Below are 17566 nucleotides of genomic sequence, written 5' to 3' on the forward strand. Positions count from 1 at the left end.
GGGAGCAACGTGCTGCCTTGGCAGCGGTACGAGAAGTGCTCTGGGCTTGCAGGAGGTGAGAACTGGGTCCCTCCACAACTTGTAACAGCTCCCAGGCTGTGGCTTTGGCTACTTTCCCCATCTCCCTCCAGAGCTTTCCCCCACAAAAGGGGTGTGTGTGCGAGGGGAGAAGCGCCATGTGATTGCTCTGGGCAGGCATTTTCTTCATGTGTGCAGCACCCAGCACAGCACAACCCAAGACCCTGACTCCAAGGTGATGCTAGGAATTCCCATCATATGTAACCATTCTGCTAGTGGTTGCTGGCTATTACCTGTGCAAAGCCAGCCCTTGCCCATACAGTCCTCCTTCCTCCTCGAAGACAGGCAGGGAGTGGTGGCCCAGGAGCGACCTTACAACTGACCCTCCAGTTGTTCTCTCAGTCCTCCTCACTTAGAAGAGCTCATTTCTGTCTCAGACAGCTGCTGCTAATTGTGAAGACCACCCTCATTTCTTTCTCTGTACCTACACAGAGCTGTCCACATCATGGATCAACTTCCAATCTAAGTGGGTTGGGAACATTTAATAGGTAAGATCAAGAAGGAATTTGAGAGGGAAAATGTGAGGAAAATGATGGGAGATGTGGGAACATTGGCAGGGAAAGATTAGTGGAGGCATGGTATGCAGGACATCCAGGAAGGGGTTAAAAACCTCGTGGGAATGACATGATTCTGCTTTCAAGACCACAGAGCAGGCAAGGACAGCTCACTGAGATTAAGTCATGCTTCTAAGTTTGGCTGTCCTTGGTCTTGTTGTGGTGCCACTTCACCTCCTGCAAGGAAGTTGTGCTGGGAGGGGGTGGGGGTTGGTGCAGAGTGAGAGAAAAGGGTAACAAGAAAGAGGGAGATCAGATGATGCCTCTGCCTGCCCCATCCCCAGCCTCGCAGGCACATTTCAATAACAGTGTGCTTTTCTGCCAGCCCAGTGAAGCCGATGCATGCACGTGCCTCTGAGCTTCCTGCCACTGGGGAATGAAATCCATTTAAGAACATATATATATATATATATATTTTTTTTTTTTATATATGTATGTATAAATACACATACGCACACACATGCACACATATATATATATATATATATACACACACACACACATATACACACGCACACGTCCAGAGTGAATTTAAAAAATAATTTGAGTCCGAGCCTGGAAAGTTGAATTCTCCACCAGCATGTGCAAAGATGGCTCCCCTTGGCAGGGGCCGGGGGCGTGGAGACGATTCTGCCACCGTGTGCTCCTTCCCCACGATCCAAACACCTTCCAGTCAGCACCAGGAGCAGGGGAAAGAGGGAGTGGGGGAATGCATTTGGCTTCTTTGTTTGTTTGCTTGTTTGTTCTGTTCCCCGAGATGTTGTATACCTTAGTGGTTTTGGTTTTTCTTTTTAAAAATAAAATATACACACGCACGTTAAAAATATATATCTGTCCAGGTAGGGCGATAAAAGTCCTTAGTGCATTTTCCATCATTGGTCGCCGCTCGCAATCTCAGATTTGCCTGTTTCCAAAAGGTAGGTCCAATGCAAGAGTAGATCTCAGTGGGCCCCCCCAGCCTTATCAGAAGCATGAGGGAAAGGGAGAATATTCCCATTCTGGCCTCTGTCCATCTGTTTTTCTCCTTCTCTCGAAAGAAATTGGACCTGCTTTCCTTTTCACATTTTCCATCCTGTCCTCTGAAGCAGGGAAGGAAATGTCCTGTTCTCATCGCAAGTTCTGGCTGTTGGCATTCAGGGTTTTGTTTGTACTTTGTTCTTTTCTCTTAGGTATATATATATATATATATATATATATATATATATATATATATATATATGTAGGTCATCCTTGTCCTTTTGTGTGTGTGTGTGTGTGTAAAACTTTAAAATTATGCTAATAAATGAAAGGGAGGCTTTGGTGGGAGAAGGTCCACTGATGGAAAGGGAAGCACCAATTGCCGTCTGAATCAGACGTCGAGGCAGATGGACAAAGAGGAAAAGTTATCATTCCAAGGACCCCATGGGGGCAATACAGCAAATATATTAAATAAACCTAGAAGCGAAACAAAACCAGACACCATTAGAATATGTAACCCTTTTCCCCCTGCAGCTCCCCTCCTATCCTCTTTTCTCCGCTGGAAATATTTGTGCCAAGGAGCCAGATTAGAAGCCTGGGAGGACTTTTGACCTCTATTTTTTTCCCCTGAACAGCTTGAGCCAGAGCTGAGATTTGCATGGGTTTGTATCATTTCTACCCTGGGAACTTTAGGATGGCCAGGAGAATCCTGGGATAATCAGAGCCCTTGTAGCGCTAAGCGTGGGAATCCCAGTCTCAAGACACTGCCTGGTGCTCCTTGTCCCCAGCTCCTGAAGCACCACACACCAGGGGAAGCCTGCTGTCCCCTCTCCCGGGGTGAGGGGAAGTGAATGTGAAGTGGTGGCCCAGGCTTATTCAAGTGGCTGCAGCAGAGCTGGAACTGCTGAGCTCTGGGCCAGGGCTCTCCCTGTTGAGTTGTGTCACCTCTCTTGAAATTCAGCTCCCACCAATCTGCACCCTAACTACTCTTTCCCTCTTTTTTCCACCTTTTCCTCTCATGGGGAACCAAGGCTTAGCCTCCTTTCCCTTGTACCAGTGAAATTCTTCTGATGATGAGGGAATTACTCCTGTTTACACAAGTCATGGAGAGAAGAATCAGACCCTGGCCTGACAAAGTCCAGACCTCTTGCCAGAGATTCCAGTTCTCCTCTCCCCTGGTATGACCTTTCTCATGCACATAGGCTTCCCTCTAGGAGAGTGGTGAACCAAAAGTGTTGCTGCTTTTCAGTCTTTCTGCCAACTCAGCTGATGAAATAAAAGGAAAAGGGATCCCTAGAGCAACACTAATATTCTGTTTTCAATGGAGAACCAATAGAGAAACTAGAGCAGGAGTTGCTGCACGGAAGAGATGAATTACATGGACTCCGAGGGGATTTAGGTGTAAGGAGAAGTCAGTCTTGTTCCCTGCCTGAAAGGGAGACAGAGAAAGGAGAGGGCGGGGCCTGAGAGCAAGGATGGCTGCTGCAGGATCATTCCAACTTCGCAAAGAGCCTTAATTCCATACATAGAACCCACACGTTGGCACCCAACCTAGTTCTTCCTCCTCCTTCAGCCTAGGTTTGGTCCTGCAGTAGCCCCACACTTAACAAGTGGCCAGTGGTGTGGGAAGGGTCTAAGATGCCATGCCCCAAGAGGACATCTTTCCCGACTGAAAAAGCAGCTTGCTGTTACCTGCCTTGTGCTCTCTCTCCCCTGCCAGCACTTCTATGCTATGAGGATTTCTTTCAGCACTTTCTTATCGTTGACATGCTTGTACTTCTTATGTTTCCTCTTCTGTGCCGGCGGCCGGCGTACTCGCCGCCTCTGTGAGACAGCGGCTGTGGTGAACGCTGGTGACAAGCCTGCCAAAACAGAGGGGAGAATGTCTGTACAGCCAGGGCAGACGGCTCCTGTTGAAATATCCTTCTCCACACACTGTCAACAAAGAGCTCTGCAACAGCAGGGCCACAAGGCCTCTTTCTTTTCTTCTGTTCCTTGTCCTCTGTTCTCCACAATCTCTGCCCTCTCCCTTTTCCCACCATGCCCTTCCCCTCACCTCTCACCTTCCCCTCCTTCTTTTCCCTCAGTCTCAGCCCCTTCCCGGCAGGCAGACATCCTGGGAAAGGTCCCTCAGCTGGTACAAAGCAGTGAAGGCCCTTGGGATTCACTGGAGCTAAGCAGACTGAAACCAGTGGAGGTCTCTTTTCTCTCTCCCCAGCCCCTCTTCTCACACCTCCCTCCCTTCATTCCACTGATGCCAAGATCCTTACGTCTCTGTTCACGTGGCCCTGGACGGATGTTCCTGGGGGGTGGTCGGAACACGGCTTCACACCGACACTGCACGTGGTCCTCCAAAGGCACAACGACTTTTGTGAATTTTGGCTTCCTCTGGACAAATTCAATCTTGTTCACCTATTTGCAAGAGGAAGGCAAGCAAAAGATTAATACAGCCACGGCTCCCACTCAGTAAATTAGTCAGTGTCAGTGCACTTTAGTCCTGGCTTTCTTCCTAAAGGGTCAGAAGGCAGCTTACAGAGCCCTGTTCAAACTCAAAACTCAAACTCAAACCTCAGGCTCAGGGGTGGTGTGTATGGGAGACTCTTCTGAACATGGCAGCAGAGCAGACCCAGACCAGGCAGGTTTGGATGGCTCTGGCTGGTTTCCCTGATCCTAGCTATTGCCAGAGCTAAAGCAGGATGACTGGTTGATCAGAGACAGAAACGTGGAACATGCAGGACATGCTAGCCCATTTCTGACAGATGCGATGGCAGAGACCTGGGGCAGCCAGGATAATTCCCACAGGAACCTATAGGAAGGGCAAAAGAAGAACTCGGGTCTGAAGCAAGCTGACACAGCCTCACCAGCTCTGCTGAGGCCTGTCTGAATTTGTCTCAAGCTCTTTAATAACTTGCAGGGCTGAAGCCCTCGGCTCTTCATGGGAAAGGCGGTGCTCTGGAAATTCCCCCGGACTCTCCACCAGTGCTGACTCAGAGGCAAGACTCATTGCTCCACATCCCACCACAGGGCACAAGCTTTCTAGGGGGTCCTCCCACTCCATCAGCAGCCAGGCCTGACCCCACTCAGCTTATCTAACAACCCTGCGGTCCCTGAAGTGTTCCACAAGCTATAAATACTCACTCTGCTCTCCATCTGGGATGGAATTCCTCTAAACCCACTGCCCCCAGCAGCATCCCTAGGCCAGCACCAAAGCAGCCAGGCTGTTTATCTTTCCTTGAAAGCCCACTCCACACGCTTCAGACCACACGCTGCTCGCTAGACAAACACTTCCAGCCAAACAATAGAGAGACCTCTGTCCTCAAAGAAACCATTTCCAGGTCACTTTTTCAGGCTGGCTTTTGACCTCTCACTTGTTTTTTTCCAGAAAAACAACCCCCATTTTTTCCTCGTTCAGCCTGGCTTTTCTGAGAAAGGAATTTCCTGATGAAAAGGGCTGTGTGTGAATACAATCTCTCCCAGCCAACCTCTGCTGCCTGCCTGGGGGAGTCTCTTATGGCTCAGGCAGAGGATTAGTATGGGATGAATATCATTTTTAAACAAGCTGTCTGGGAGGAAGCTGTGAGGAGATCACTGGTAGCTGTGAGGGGAGGATCAGAGCAAGAGGTTAGCTGTCAGGTGTCTGCTGGCTGATGGAGCAGGTCAGAAGGTAAGTGTGGGCTGAGAAAGAGAAGCTGTTCCAGCACACATCTTGGAAAGAAGCTGCAGCAGCCGTGGAGGGATGGAGACTGACACTGCAAACCCTCCGCCTTTTGCATCAAAGCCAGTTCCCGCGATGAAAGAACCTCATTTCTTCTGCTCTAACACAGCAGACAAGGCCGCCTCGAGCCACAGGAAGGGCTGTGGCACAGAGCTGCAGCTGGGGACAGTGCCCTGTGGCTCTGCGTGGTGACAGTCCCCAGCTGCTGGACAGCACCAGCCCTTCCAGCAGCTGGCACGGACATCACCCATGCCAGCAGCCGCAGCGCTGCGTGGCCAGTGCAGAGGGGACAGGCGGCCATGTGAGCCCAGCACCTGGGACCCGCCCTGGCTTTGGCTTTGGGGCACAGGGATGGCGGTGGGCAGCAGGAGGAGGAAGCAGTGGCAGGCGTGTCCCCTACCTGGACGTGCCGGACGCGGATCTGCGTGGGGCGGCACTGCACGTTGCGGTTGTTGCAGCACCCAGAGCAGCGCTGCACCTCCACGCAGGGCGGCCACACCACGAAGTTGGCGTTGGTGCTGTCCACCATGTTGCGGGAGATTTCAAAGACCACCTCCCGTGTCTTGCACTCCGCGAGGACAGCTGTCTCTGCTGCTGCCAGAGCATCTAAGGAGGGCCAAGAGAGAGACGGGATGGAACGGGCTTTGCAGCTGTCACCAAGCCACTACAGCCACCTCTGCTGCAAGGCAAGGACCCCACATGGCCCTCACATGTACACACACACACACACACATGTTCTTTCTCTCTCTCCCACCCCTCCAGCTGGCTCCCTGTACAGAGCCATGCCCTGTGGAGGAAACCCCTGTACGATGATGCCTCTCACTGCAGCTCAGGCAGAAGATGAAACTTTAGTGCAAGCAAGCACCATCAGGATTTAAGGCAGAGCAGTGCACAGAAGTCCAGACTCCCTCTCCTGCTCTCCCAGGGTGAAACACCCAGCTCCCACTCCAGGCCCAGACCCTCCTTCTCATGTCTCCACACATACAGGTGCAATAAAACCTCTCCCCCTACATCTGTATCTTAGACAATTATCTGGACCACCCGCGGCTGCTCAGGTGAGTGCCCCAACAAACACAAGGTGAAAGACCCCCAGCTCACCTAGGCTTCGTCGCTCTCGAGACAGGGCCGCAGGGTTTTGATCGGGCTGAGTTGCATTCAGGTTCAGGCTCGAGCCATCCTGCTCTGCAAAGGGTAAGACATGAACCGATAGCACCAGGGAGAGGCAGGAGAAGACAGCAGGCACTCATGCTCAGATCACCAGGCTAAGTGCAGGGCCATGGGATAAGCCATGGACCCAAGACGTCATGCTAGGTGTGAATCCACAAACAAGGTCACAGCCGTGCTGTGGCAGAGATACTCTTTGCTCAGACGAGGCAGCTCAGAGCAACAAGCCTATCATGAAAGAGGGGACCCAGTCAGGTCTAGGAGAGGAAAACTCCAGCTCAAGAAAGATAAGGCCCATGTCAGGACTTTCTGGTGTCAGAGAGGAGCTGCTGAGGGATTCAGATTGGCCAGCTGAGACGAGGATTGCACCAAGGAGGATCAAAGACCAGACGGGACAAACAGAACACTTGGTGTTTAACACTGAGGTGCCTTGCTGGGATTGCTTGGGACTGAGAGAGCTGGGAAGTGATAGGGCAGGTGAAGCAGGGGATGGGTGGTAGGTGGGGTGCTTGCTTTCCCTCTCCCAACTCAGCTGCTCTAGGTTAGAGCAGTTTTATAACAGAAGAACAGAAAAATAGAGTTAAAATTACTTTTCCTCTAGGCTACTCTAAGGTAAGAGGCAGGATCTGGAGGTGGTTCAGTCAGCGATGGGAGAGGAAGACCGATAGCATTCAGGCCAGCCCTAAGCGGTCCCCTCCCACCCCACTGCTTTTTCCCATAGGAAGTGCTGAATAGAGAAATGCCCATAATCCCCATGGAGCACTCCAACACGCAGCCCCTCCTGAGCTCGGGACAATGGCTGCGCTCGAAGATAGCTCCCACCCAGCCACAGCTCTTTCCTTCTCTGACCTGCTTTAGCAGCTGAAGGAAACTGAATGGACGTCAGCATCAAGGGAGCAATTTTCTTAAAGGGAATTAGGGGCCTGTGGAAGATCTCTGTTTATCAGATGTGTGGTGGAGCAGACTTCCCTTACCTATCATGTCCCATTCCTCTTCCTCAGCCCTGCCCTAGTGCAGCCCTCTCATAAAGGGGAGCAGGGACTTTGCTCTCTGCTCAAGTCTCAAGCAGATGATGATGGACTGGGGATGGGTGCACAGAGGCTGCATTCACAAGACAGGAATCATGTGCCTGTCAATGAGCAGTCAACATCTACGTGTGATGTGGACAGACAGACACCCTTTAAAGTGGCTGGAAAGGTGGGATCAATTCTAGGCACCATTTGTCCCACCCTCAGGCAAACTCCCAAAATGAGAACTGGTAGGTTACGCTGTAGAAGGGCCTGTAGTTCTCTTTGGGCTAGAGAAGGTGTCTGGATGACTGGTTTACATGGGCAGCTACTGCTTTGTGGTCAGCCACAGTTAAAAGAGATGACTTCCACTCTACACACTTCTGTTCCTGGGTCTGCAGTAGTGCCCAAGCTCAGGAGAGAACTCTCTCGGCCCATCTGCCTCCTGGAGCTGCCTCATTCTGGCTCCTTGTGCACTCAGTGGAGGGAAGCAGCTGGGAGATGCACAGGGTGCACAGACAGCGCAGGGAATAGCTCCAGCCACTTTGGGATTATTTTGCTAACACACTAATTTGCTAATTCCTCACAGGGCAAGCAAATGTCAGTGCCCCTCAGTCAGTACCTGGGAACAGATGAGAGCCAGGGGGGTGAAACAAAGAAACAGCTATACAGCACCACTTTTTGTTTCCCTGACCAGCTTTTCCTATCTGGGACCTGAAGTGAAACCAGTGACTCAAAGCTCTGCAGCCTTCTCTCATACCCCTGGGCTTCTGGAGCCAACCAGATAAGCCTATTTTATTTCTTAATCATGAGGCTGATTAATAGCTACAATAGAGATGTATCTGCTCCTTAGACACTGGGCCATGGCAGATTGGATGCATCTTCTCAGCTGCTCCTTGCCCACCCCTCCATCCTGTGGCGTTTCATCAAATGAAGGTGGGGGCTGCCTTTGGTGCATGAGTTGATGAGAGGGGAGAAATGGGGGCAAAAAATAGCAACAACTATTGACTCAAATCTGTTAAGAATCATGTCCCTTCCTCCCCTAGGTTGTCCTTCTACACCCCAGGTCAGTACTGAAGACATTTGGGGCGGGGGAGACCAGCCTGGGACAATCCAGCAGGGCTAATTTTGGAAGTTGCCCCATTGTGTGGCTCGTGGGCAAGGAGGAGGGAACTGGTGAAGGCAGGGAGAGGCCCTGGCAGTGGTGGGGAGCCTCGTCGCCTCTTTCTAAGACAAACAATAGCTGAACGCAGCTGGTGCCCTCCCCCTCTTTTTCCCCCCCTGCCCCTCCAGGGCCGTTTTGAAAGGCAGCGGGAATGCTTTTGAGACTGCGCCAGTGGTTGGACTGGCATAGGAAACAAAAGCAGGAAATTCTGTTCCCCCGTAGATAGTGTCTCGGCAAGGATTACAAAGCTCAAAACAGACAAAACACGAGAGAGCAGTCGAGCTGGGGGGGCTGGGGGACGACGGGCGGGAGCAGGGTTAGAATAGAAAGGAATTTGCTCTGAAGAGAGCGTTTATAAATAAATTCCTGGGCCAGCCCAGCCGCCGTGGCGCGTGCTCCGGTTCCCACACGTGCCGACCCCTCCACGCTTCGCCACTCCTTGCTGCTCGCTGCACGCAGCCCTGGCCAAGTGACCCCGAGGCCCTGCAGCCCCCGGAGCTCTTATCTACGGGCAGGAGGTGAAGCCGCGCTACCCTGACTTAGCCCCTGTCCCGTAGCTCACCCATGGACACGTGCTCTGCTGCTCTCGCCCTAAGAGCCTCTGGGAGCCCGCGGCCTGCTGTGGATGCTAAACCTGGAAACTCACTCAGCCCTTTCCTCCCCTGCCGCCCTATTTCCACCTCCTGTTTTGCTGCCTCCTAAAATGATCCTTGTCCGATTCAAGCCCTGCTGACTGAGCATCTCCCAGGGTGAAGAATGGTGGGCTCAGTTCCTTGCACCCACCTTGCCCGTCTCATACTAATTTTGGAAGACAATGTTCAGACAGTTTGGAGATCTAAAAAAGCATCTAGTTGCCTCTATCTCCCACAAGTTTCATGGGGACTAAGTCTGTAAACAGCCAGGTCTTGGCTCCTGAATGGTTCCCATATTTATAATGAAGTCTATTGATAGTGTGCCTGCTGAAAAACAGAATATCCCCTCCCAGCCCCACCAAAGAATTAATTAAAAATAGAGGAGTGTTTGGTGAAGAGGAGATTTACCTACGGAGTCTATCCGCAGGGCACGCTGGAGGTCACTGATGGAGCGCACTGAGCTGCCACCCAAAATCTCATAAATGTCTTCGGGTATGGGGTCCCCCTGGCAGATGACAAAAAGAAAAGAGAGGGAGAAACGACCATTAGAGAGATGATCTGCAAATACTGTGTTGTGGAGCGGGAGCAGGGAGTCACGACAGAACCAGCTAAATGCAAAGACATGCATTGTCTTGAGTTGGCTTTTAAACCTTGAGAGCTTTATTCCTCGTGAGGGCATGAACCTGAAACCTAAGGAAAAGCAAGAGAGCCCCTCTCGCTGCCTCTCACAAAGCTGTCAGGAAACTAAAAAAGCCAAAAATCACCCCGGCTGTGCAGCAGAGCCCTGGACACTATGCAAGCAGCCAGCAATGCTTCCTTCTCCGGTGGTGTATGACTTCTCCAGGTGGCTTCTCATTCCTGCTGCCTGCAGTAAAGGCGTTTTAACAGACTTCCCTTACACTATCAGATAAAACCTTCCCAATATTTCCCTCCGTTATGAAACTCCTTCACGGCCTTTGTCAGTTATCGTGTGTGTGTGCGTGTGCGAGCGCGTGTTTTCAAACCACAGAGGCCCAATAATATACATCATTTGCATACTCTTTTTTAAAGGAAAAAAAAAAAAAGGCTGGGGTTGGAGATGAAGATTGGCCTTCGCGGCTGAGGCTGCCCCAGCGTGAGCCCGCGGTGAAACCACAAAATCTGCAGGGAGGTGATGGGCTGAGGAGCTGATTTGGAGGAAGAAACATATGGGAGTTTGGATGTCATTGCACACCAGCAAGAAGAAGCCTTGAGTAAGCAGGTTTAGCAACATCAGACAATGGCCCAAATACAGAGTGTGTGCAGGCAGGTGCAATGCCATCGGTCTCTTGGGAATTTTACTCTGGCACTAGGCTAGAGCGGGCCCCAGTGACAGCACTTAATAAGAGTACAAAGGAGCGGTGTGGGAAAGCAAGTGCTGATTAAAACATACTTCCGAAAGACTAGAAAAAGAGACAGAGGAAAGTACTGGCCAAAGTGTTTGCTTAGCTCCCAGCTCTCTTCATTCAGGGCTACTCAAGTGGAAAAGCTTCTCTTTCAGCCGGGTGCTGGATGGCGTCTGAGGCGCAGCCCTACGCATGTCCCTGTAACTGAGAGGAGAGCTTGGCTTGTGTGCCTGTGAAACACAGGGATTTTCGTGTGGGTTTTTATGGACAGTTGGTGGCGTGTGTGTGGTCCTCCTACTGTACAGCTATTCCCTCCCTGCCTGCGTTCAGTGCAGAACATTTTCCTTCTGCTCACAGCCGAGAAAAGCCACCAGGCAGGTGGCTAAACATTGGCTTTAAACCTTGAGGGCTTTGGCCCAAACCTGCAGCCACTTTTGGATGGCTGCTTGTGCCTGGCACTCTCTCACACGTGCCTGTCCTTGGCCACCCACCGCTTGCTTCCATAGTAGGACAACAGGAGTGCTCCCTCCTCAGCCCTGCCAGACCACCCTCCAATACTGTAACTTAAACTGGGATGCAGTGATGTGAAGGTTGCTGCAGCCCAAAGAGGTTCAGAAGCCTCCTGAAGAGAGCAGAGCAGACAACACCAGTGTCCTAAACCTCCACAGCCAGATCCACCAGACAGCTTCAGTCAGACCCAGCTTTCCTGCCCCGCTCCACCCCTGTCACTGTCACATCTCACCACAGATCTGGCTGTCCGCCTGCAGCAAAAAGCAGATTTTACGTCCCCAGGCATTACTTCCTCAGTCTCCGAGGGAGAGGGAAGCAGCGTCAGTGATGAATGCACAGCGAGAGAGAGACTTGTATAATTCAGGGATCACTGAATAGCTGTGAAATGAAGATGCCTTCTGACATCTCCTGCTGCGTGAGGAAGAGGGGGACCAACAGCCCAGTGCTGGAGAGGCTCTGCAGCACTTCCCTGCCTTGTGCCACACACATTTACTGGAAGAGAGATCATTTGCATTTCCCAGTACTTGCATTCAGAGCTCAGTGCTGGGTGGTGAAATTGCAGGCTTTCAATGTTTGCACCTGTCAGCTAAACGCGTTTGTGTACAAATGCTGCTCTGCACGGATGCCCCTGGACCTTCCTGACACTTAATACATGTAGGAAATGGAACTTTATTTTAAACTCCGGCACTTGCTGGGGGGAGAGCGTGGGCAGGTGTTACGAGTCTTGGTGACTTTGGAAGCGAGCTGGGAGGTGTCACCTTGCTAACTGAGCAGGGGGAGCAGATATGAATCAGGGATTGAAAAACGCAGGCCCTCAGGAGCCGTAATTCTGATGACTGCCTGTAGCAATAAACTCCACTCCCTGCTCACGGCAGCAGTTTTAGATGCCAGTTTTTTCTTGTTGCAGATACTACCAGCATGGCTATGGTGTAACACCAGCCCACACGGCTCATAATCCTGTCCTCCTCCCCCATTTTTGTAAGGCAACTCTGCAAGTGACAACTGCAAGTCTGTGAAGCTCCTTGTTTTACCCTTGTAAACCAAGGCCAAGGCTGGCCTAAGAGCAGCGGCAAACCTGAATTGCCTTGTCCTTGCTCCCTCTGGGGTCTGTCCCTGGGAACAGCCATGCCTCTGGCCCCTGCCCCAGCCCTGTGCCTGGCAGGTCCTGAGATTGGGCACCACACACTCCCAGGCTCGGGGCACTCATGGGATGAGACACAGGGAAGCAGAGCTCCATCAATCACCTCCACCTAATCCCATGGGGTCAGAAGGTAGAGGAGCACTGCAAGAGAGGTGGGATCCCCAAGAGACCAGCCCAAGCAGCTGGTGCTTTTCCTGCTTAGCAGCTCCTCTGGAGTTATTTGTCTAACACAGGTTAACAATCTCCTTTTTTAACTGTGCGGCAGATCAAAGAAGACTTTTGTCTCAATGGACTCTTGGCTGGCTGTCAAGTGCCCCGAGGCCTGGCCTCCTATTCCTGCGAGGCCCTGAATTCTTAGAAGAAAGTTTGTTTTTCCCTCCCTCCCTCTGCTCCCCAGGTCCTGACTCTGAGTCGCAAGGGCACCCCCCAATCTGCCAATCCTTTGGCAGGAACCTTCACTTCCCTTTCTTGTGCTGGTTGCTGGTGCTTGAGGGGCCATGGCACATCTGACAGAAGGCAGCAGAGCAGCTGCTGCCTGCACTGTGGCTGTGGCTCTGTGGCCTCAGCACATCAGCTTTGCTCCCCTCCTCCCAGATGTCCAGCAGCACTGTGTGGCCACTGCAAATAAACGCAGGTGCAGCAATTCCCCTGTGCCCGCTCCCCACACATGCACTCTCCCAAAATCTGCCTCCTCCCTAGCCCCACCACCTCTCGCTCTGGAGTTTTTGCCCAACTTCTGCCTTTGAGCACCAGGGATGCTGAAAGGTTCCCTTGCCATCAGCAGCTGCCAAGCTGGTGCAGAGAATACGCAATGTCCACACCCTCTGGCGAGGGTTTCACAGTCTTGCCTGAAGGTAGGCACAGAGGAGGAGGAGGGAGCAAAGATTGTGCAACCAGCAGGGAAGGCAGACCCTCAGGGCTCAAAGAAATCAGACAAGGATACTCCCGAGGTGAGGACTCCTCCAGTTCCTTTTTCTAAGCTGGTGTTACTGCACATAGAAGGACAGAATGGTATCAGCAGCACCAGTTTGTGAAGGGCAGGGAGGCACCCACCTATTCAGTCCTCTGCACAGGAGAGGAGGACTTTCTGAGCACCTCCACACCGACCATGGCAAAGGATCTTGGCAGCAGGGTGTCGAGTGATCAGCCAGGCAAAAAACCCCAAACAAACAGCATTTTTTAATTCCCTCTGAAGCTGACGTGTGGACCCTGAGGGGAGACTCCGCCGCATTCCCTGGCAGAGGGCAAGACCAGCAGCACCTGCCACCAGCACTCCCCCGGCACAGGGCTTCCACCCTTCCAGCACCACTCCTGGCTACAGGAGGACCCTGACAAACGCCTGTCAGAGTACTCTGCAGCAGGTACAACCCTCTTCACGTGAACCCCCTCCACTTGGAGTCGCAGCTTATGTTTTCCCCCCTTAAAATAATCAAACAACATTTGATCTAGTCCGTGTTCCTAAAATACAGCCAGACCTACCCACCCTTTTTCCATTTCAATGGGGACTCCACTGCTCCTCCTCACTCCCCCCACACCTCCCCTGAGAGGCTGGAGGCATTTCCACTCCCGGGGCTGGTTGTGTACCAGTAGCTCTGGAAGCAGCGCAGGAGCCCTGTCATTCCCTCCTGCTGCCGCACATCAGCTGACAGTGAGAGGGAGGCAGGGACGACTCGCCTGGCTCCTTCCACCAGCTCACCCCAGACGTGTCATCCATCCCGGCTTCCACTGCTTTGTCCTTGTCACTGCCTCGTGCTAGGAAGACTAGGGAAGAACGCCGGAGCCTTGCAGCAGGAAGACGCAATGGGGAGCTGGGCCGAGGCTATAAGCAAGCACCCGGCCGCACCCCATTCCTTGGGAATTCCAGAAAGCAGTGCCAGTGGGGCTTCACCCCGGCACAACCACCCCTGGCTCGGCCCATCTCTGTAAATGTTGCAAGGCAACTATTACAGCCCGTGGGGCAAATGCAAATAGGTTTAGCATCCTCGCTTCCCAACTGGCAAATACCTTCCCGCTGAGGCTTGTACTCCCTCCGGCTGGAAGAGCTCCAGGGCCCTCCAGCTCCAGATGGGTGTGATCAAAGAGGGAGAGGGACTCAGGAGGCTCCATCTCTTTGCTCAGGGCCTCTGTTGATCTGGGGAGCTACTGCTCCTCATGCACTTTCTCCGGCAGGGCTGGGAGGATCTGCAAGCCCCATTCAGAGGACGACTCTGGTTCAGCAGCCTGGTGGGAGCTGCGCTGTCTGTGCCTGGTGCAGAGGGTGCCACTCACTGCCCTCAAAGTAACTGAGCACTGGCTGCAGGCTGAACCATCTACCCAAGCAGAAATGTTCTTGGTTCTCCTGCCATACAGTGACAAATATCACAATTCCTCCCATGAAACCTCGGGCCAGAATTACCAGACTCTAACTCTACTAGGCTGTCATAGAGCTGTGCAGTGTCTCAGTCTGATTATGGCAACCGAGTAACAGCTCCTTGGGACCGGAGACTTCCATCTTCACCCTTTCCCAGTGGCAACCCTAGCTGATGTTTCATGCTGCCTGAGAGAAAGAGATCTGAGCCATCCACAGAGGAAATACCATCCTCTGCCCAAAACAAACATGACCACTGGGTAGCCCACAGCTCTAACTGCTTCCTTTTGCGGCTTGGGCAAGGACAAAATGAGCCCATAGTGAGGTGACGTGATGTTTTGCACCCAACTTCTTCTTTGCATCCCATGAGAGGTGCACCCACCTACCCTGCCCAAAAATGAGGAAGGAAAAGAGAAAAATGATGCAAAGAAGGGAAAGTTTTGGTGGAAGGTGGTTATTTCCTGCCCCTGACAGTCAAGCTGCAGATCCAGCCCACAGTCCAAGCGCTGTGTGGGAATGTTAGGGGTTTTCTGAGCCCCTCAATCTGCATGCAATCAGATGATGAAATGTGACAGCAGAGGTAAAAGGATTTGGGGGTTTGGGGCTCCTTTTCCTCCACCAGGGCTGGGGATGAAGCTTCAATTTCCACACAGGGAAACCAAAGCAGCTTGGGGTGGTCATTCAAATCCACCACCTGGCCCTTACCCTCCGCTGGGCTCCTTCCTGAGCAGCGCATCCAGGCCTGCAGGGCACGATGCTTGCATGACCTTGGAAGCACAGCGGGCACTCCCCTCCTGCCCCTTCCCCCAGCTGGGCACACACCTTGCTGAATAACCGTGCGGGCTGCTCAAAGTGCGGTGCCTCTACTCACACCGTCCCTTTCCTCCCGCTTTCCAAAGCTCCACGCCCTTTCTCCACTGCCCCCCTGGCGATGCCAGGGTGGATTTCACACTGTGCGTTATTCCAGAGGTGTTAAGTGGGCCCTGGTCGCTGGTGCACCCGCGCTGCCATGATGCCAAGATCACCGGGTAGGGTGAGAGGCTGGAGGGAACCAGCGCCCACCCCGGGGTGACAGCCCTGGGCGAGGCAGGGCAGGAAGCTGCGGATTCTCCGGGGCTGGCCAGCAGCATCCCTGCTCCCACATTAACCAGGGTCTCCTTCAGCCTGGTCTCCCCTGACCCTGCAGCCAGAGGCAGACACGGGGGTGGGTGTATTCCCAGGCGAGCCCCCCTCGGCATGCCTGTCCTGACGGGAGCCCCTGCTCCAGCAGAGTGCCCGCTCCCGAGGTGTGCCCGCTCCAGAGGTTTGCCCGCTCCAGAGGGGTGCCTACTCCAGAGGTTTGCCCGCTCCAGAGGGTGCCCGCTCCCGAGGTGTGCCCGCTCCCGAGGTGTGCCCGCTCCAGAGGGTGCCCGCTCCCGAGGTGTGCCCGCTCCAGCGGGCGCTGCCCTCCGGGCGGGGGGTGGCGGTCTCCGGTCGCCATTAGCGCTGCCGGGCCCCGCCGCAGCCCTTCCCGCGGAGCGGGGCCGGGACCGCGCCCCCGGGCTCCGCGCCCCCGCCGCTCCCGGGCTGCGCCCGCCGCACCTGCCGAGCGGGACCCGCCGCCGGCTCTCCCCCAGCGCGGGGCCGGCAGCTCGGCAGCACCGCCCGCTGCCCGCGGCGGAAACTCACCTCCATGCGGGCCAGGGGCAGCGAGAGGATGAACGCGAAGACCACGCCGAAATTCATCCCGACTCCAGGCCCCGCCGGCTGCGGGCACATGGACGGCGAGCCCCGGGAGGGAAGCGCTTCCCGCAGACAGCCCCGCGGCCGCCCGGCCTCAGGCATCGAGGGCGCTGCGCGTTCCCATGTCCCCTGCCAGCCGGGAGGAGGTGGGAGAGGCGCAGGAGCCCTTGGAAGAGGACGTGGAGGTGGAGGTGGTAAGGGGAGACAGAAGTAATTCGCGGTGACTCGCCTGCCTCTGCGCTATCTCATAAGCCCGGTGGGAAAAAAATGCAGTCTCTCGGAATTATACACATCCAGAGTCTGGGTCCCCCTTGCCGCAAGGGATGCTTCAGCGGTGCCTTCGGCTAGGTGGTCCACATGCTATTCTTCCGCTTGGTTTTCTTCCCTTTAAAAAAAATGTGTATCTGTAAAAGCTTTTACATGCAGGTAACAATGTCTCAATGTTCTTAGAAGAAGGTGCGCAGAATAATAACTAAAAGGAAAAAAAAAGTTTTCCAAAGTTTGGTGTGAAATCCAGAAAATGAAATCTTCTTCCTTAAGTTGTCCTCTTCTTAAAATGCTCCTTTCCTTCCTTTTGGCCACTTGCTTTTCAGAGAAAAGTTGCCAGTGTACACTGAATTTCTTCCCCTTACATTAGACTCTGGCTCGCGTGCCTTCTCGTTCCAAGCGTTGGCAGATTGCTTGGACGGGAGGTTTGCTTTGGGTTTGGAGACAGGTGAGAGCAAATGATTTTGCTCTGGGTTGTGAGCGTGTGTTTGTGTGCGTGCGCTGAGCCTTGACAAGCCTCAAAGTGGAGCCACTGGTGCTGCCTCCTGCACTCTGCTGCAACAAGAAAGGAAAAACAACAACAAAAAATTGCAGAAAAGGTAAAAATTGCCGGAGAGGCGAGTGAGCCGACGGGTCTTTATTTTCTGCGAGCTGCAAGAGAGACTAAGCTGGCACTCGGGGCTGCTCCTTTTATGAGGGAGAGGAGATGGGTGGAGCATAACTTGCCATCCTCCTCTTGGCCGGGTATCAAGGAACAAATCTAGTGAGGGAGTAGCAGTTCATTGCTGACAAAATAAAAAGTGTGTTAATTTAAATGATAAATTAATTAAAAATGACTAATGCTGCAGCAACCTGTATAATGTGGCTTTAATATCGCGTGAGGAATGGGGACAGAAATTCCTGCCTCCTCGGCAAGAGATAAGAAGAGAGGAGTTCCCGGCAC

The 17566-nt window shown here is 53.1% G+C and overlaps 1 protein-coding gene across 2 annotated transcripts; it reads right to left on the reverse strand.

The window, feature by feature from the left end:
* Positions 1 to 1813: 1813 nt before the first annotated feature.
* On the reverse strand, positions 1814 to 17269 carry PDGFB (platelet derived growth factor subunit B). Of its 2 annotated transcripts, none has more exons than XM_005527630.3 (7): positions 16303 to 17269; positions 9681 to 9777; positions 6403 to 6486; positions 5705 to 5910; positions 3860 to 4001; positions 3286 to 3451; positions 1814 to 2066 (listed from the first exon to the last, which is right to left on the reverse strand). In XM_005527630.3, the coding sequence occupies exons 1-6, from the start codon at positions 16456 to 16458 to the stop codon at positions 3315 to 3317; spliced, it is 822 nt and encodes a 273-aa protein (XP_005527687.3). In that variant the 5' UTR covers positions 16459 to 17269; the 3' UTR covers positions 1814 to 2066; positions 3286 to 3314. The 2 variants fall into 2 exon arrangements, with proteins under 2 accessions (XP_005527687.3, XP_005527686.2); XM_005527629.3 differs by having other exon boundaries at positions 3282 to 3451.
* Positions 17270 to 17566: the final 297 nt, after the last annotated feature.

Source organism: Pseudopodoces humilis, chromosome 5, assembly GCF_049639895.1.
Source record: "Pseudopodoces humilis isolate 2021_Gansu_Grassland_sample_001 chromosome 5, ASM4963989v1, whole genome shotgun sequence".
NCBI lineage: Eukaryota > Metazoa > Chordata > Aves > Passeriformes > Paridae > Pseudopodoces > Pseudopodoces humilis.

Excerpts from the sequence above, each read along its gene's own strand:
- PDGFB (XM_005527630.3), bottom strand. The coding sequence starts at position 16,458 with ATGCCTGAGGCCGGGCGGCCGCGGGGCTGTCTGCGGGAAGCGCTTCCC. Across the intron at positions 9,778-16,302 it reads TGCCCCTGGCCCGCATGGAG|GGGGACCCCATACCCGAAGA; the intron begins GTGAGTTTCCGC and ends GTCATCTGCCAG. Across the intron at positions 3,452-3,859 it reads AGGGCCACGTGAACAGAGAC|GCTTGTCACCAGCGTTCACC; the intron begins GTAAGGATCTTG and ends CTGTTTTGGCAG.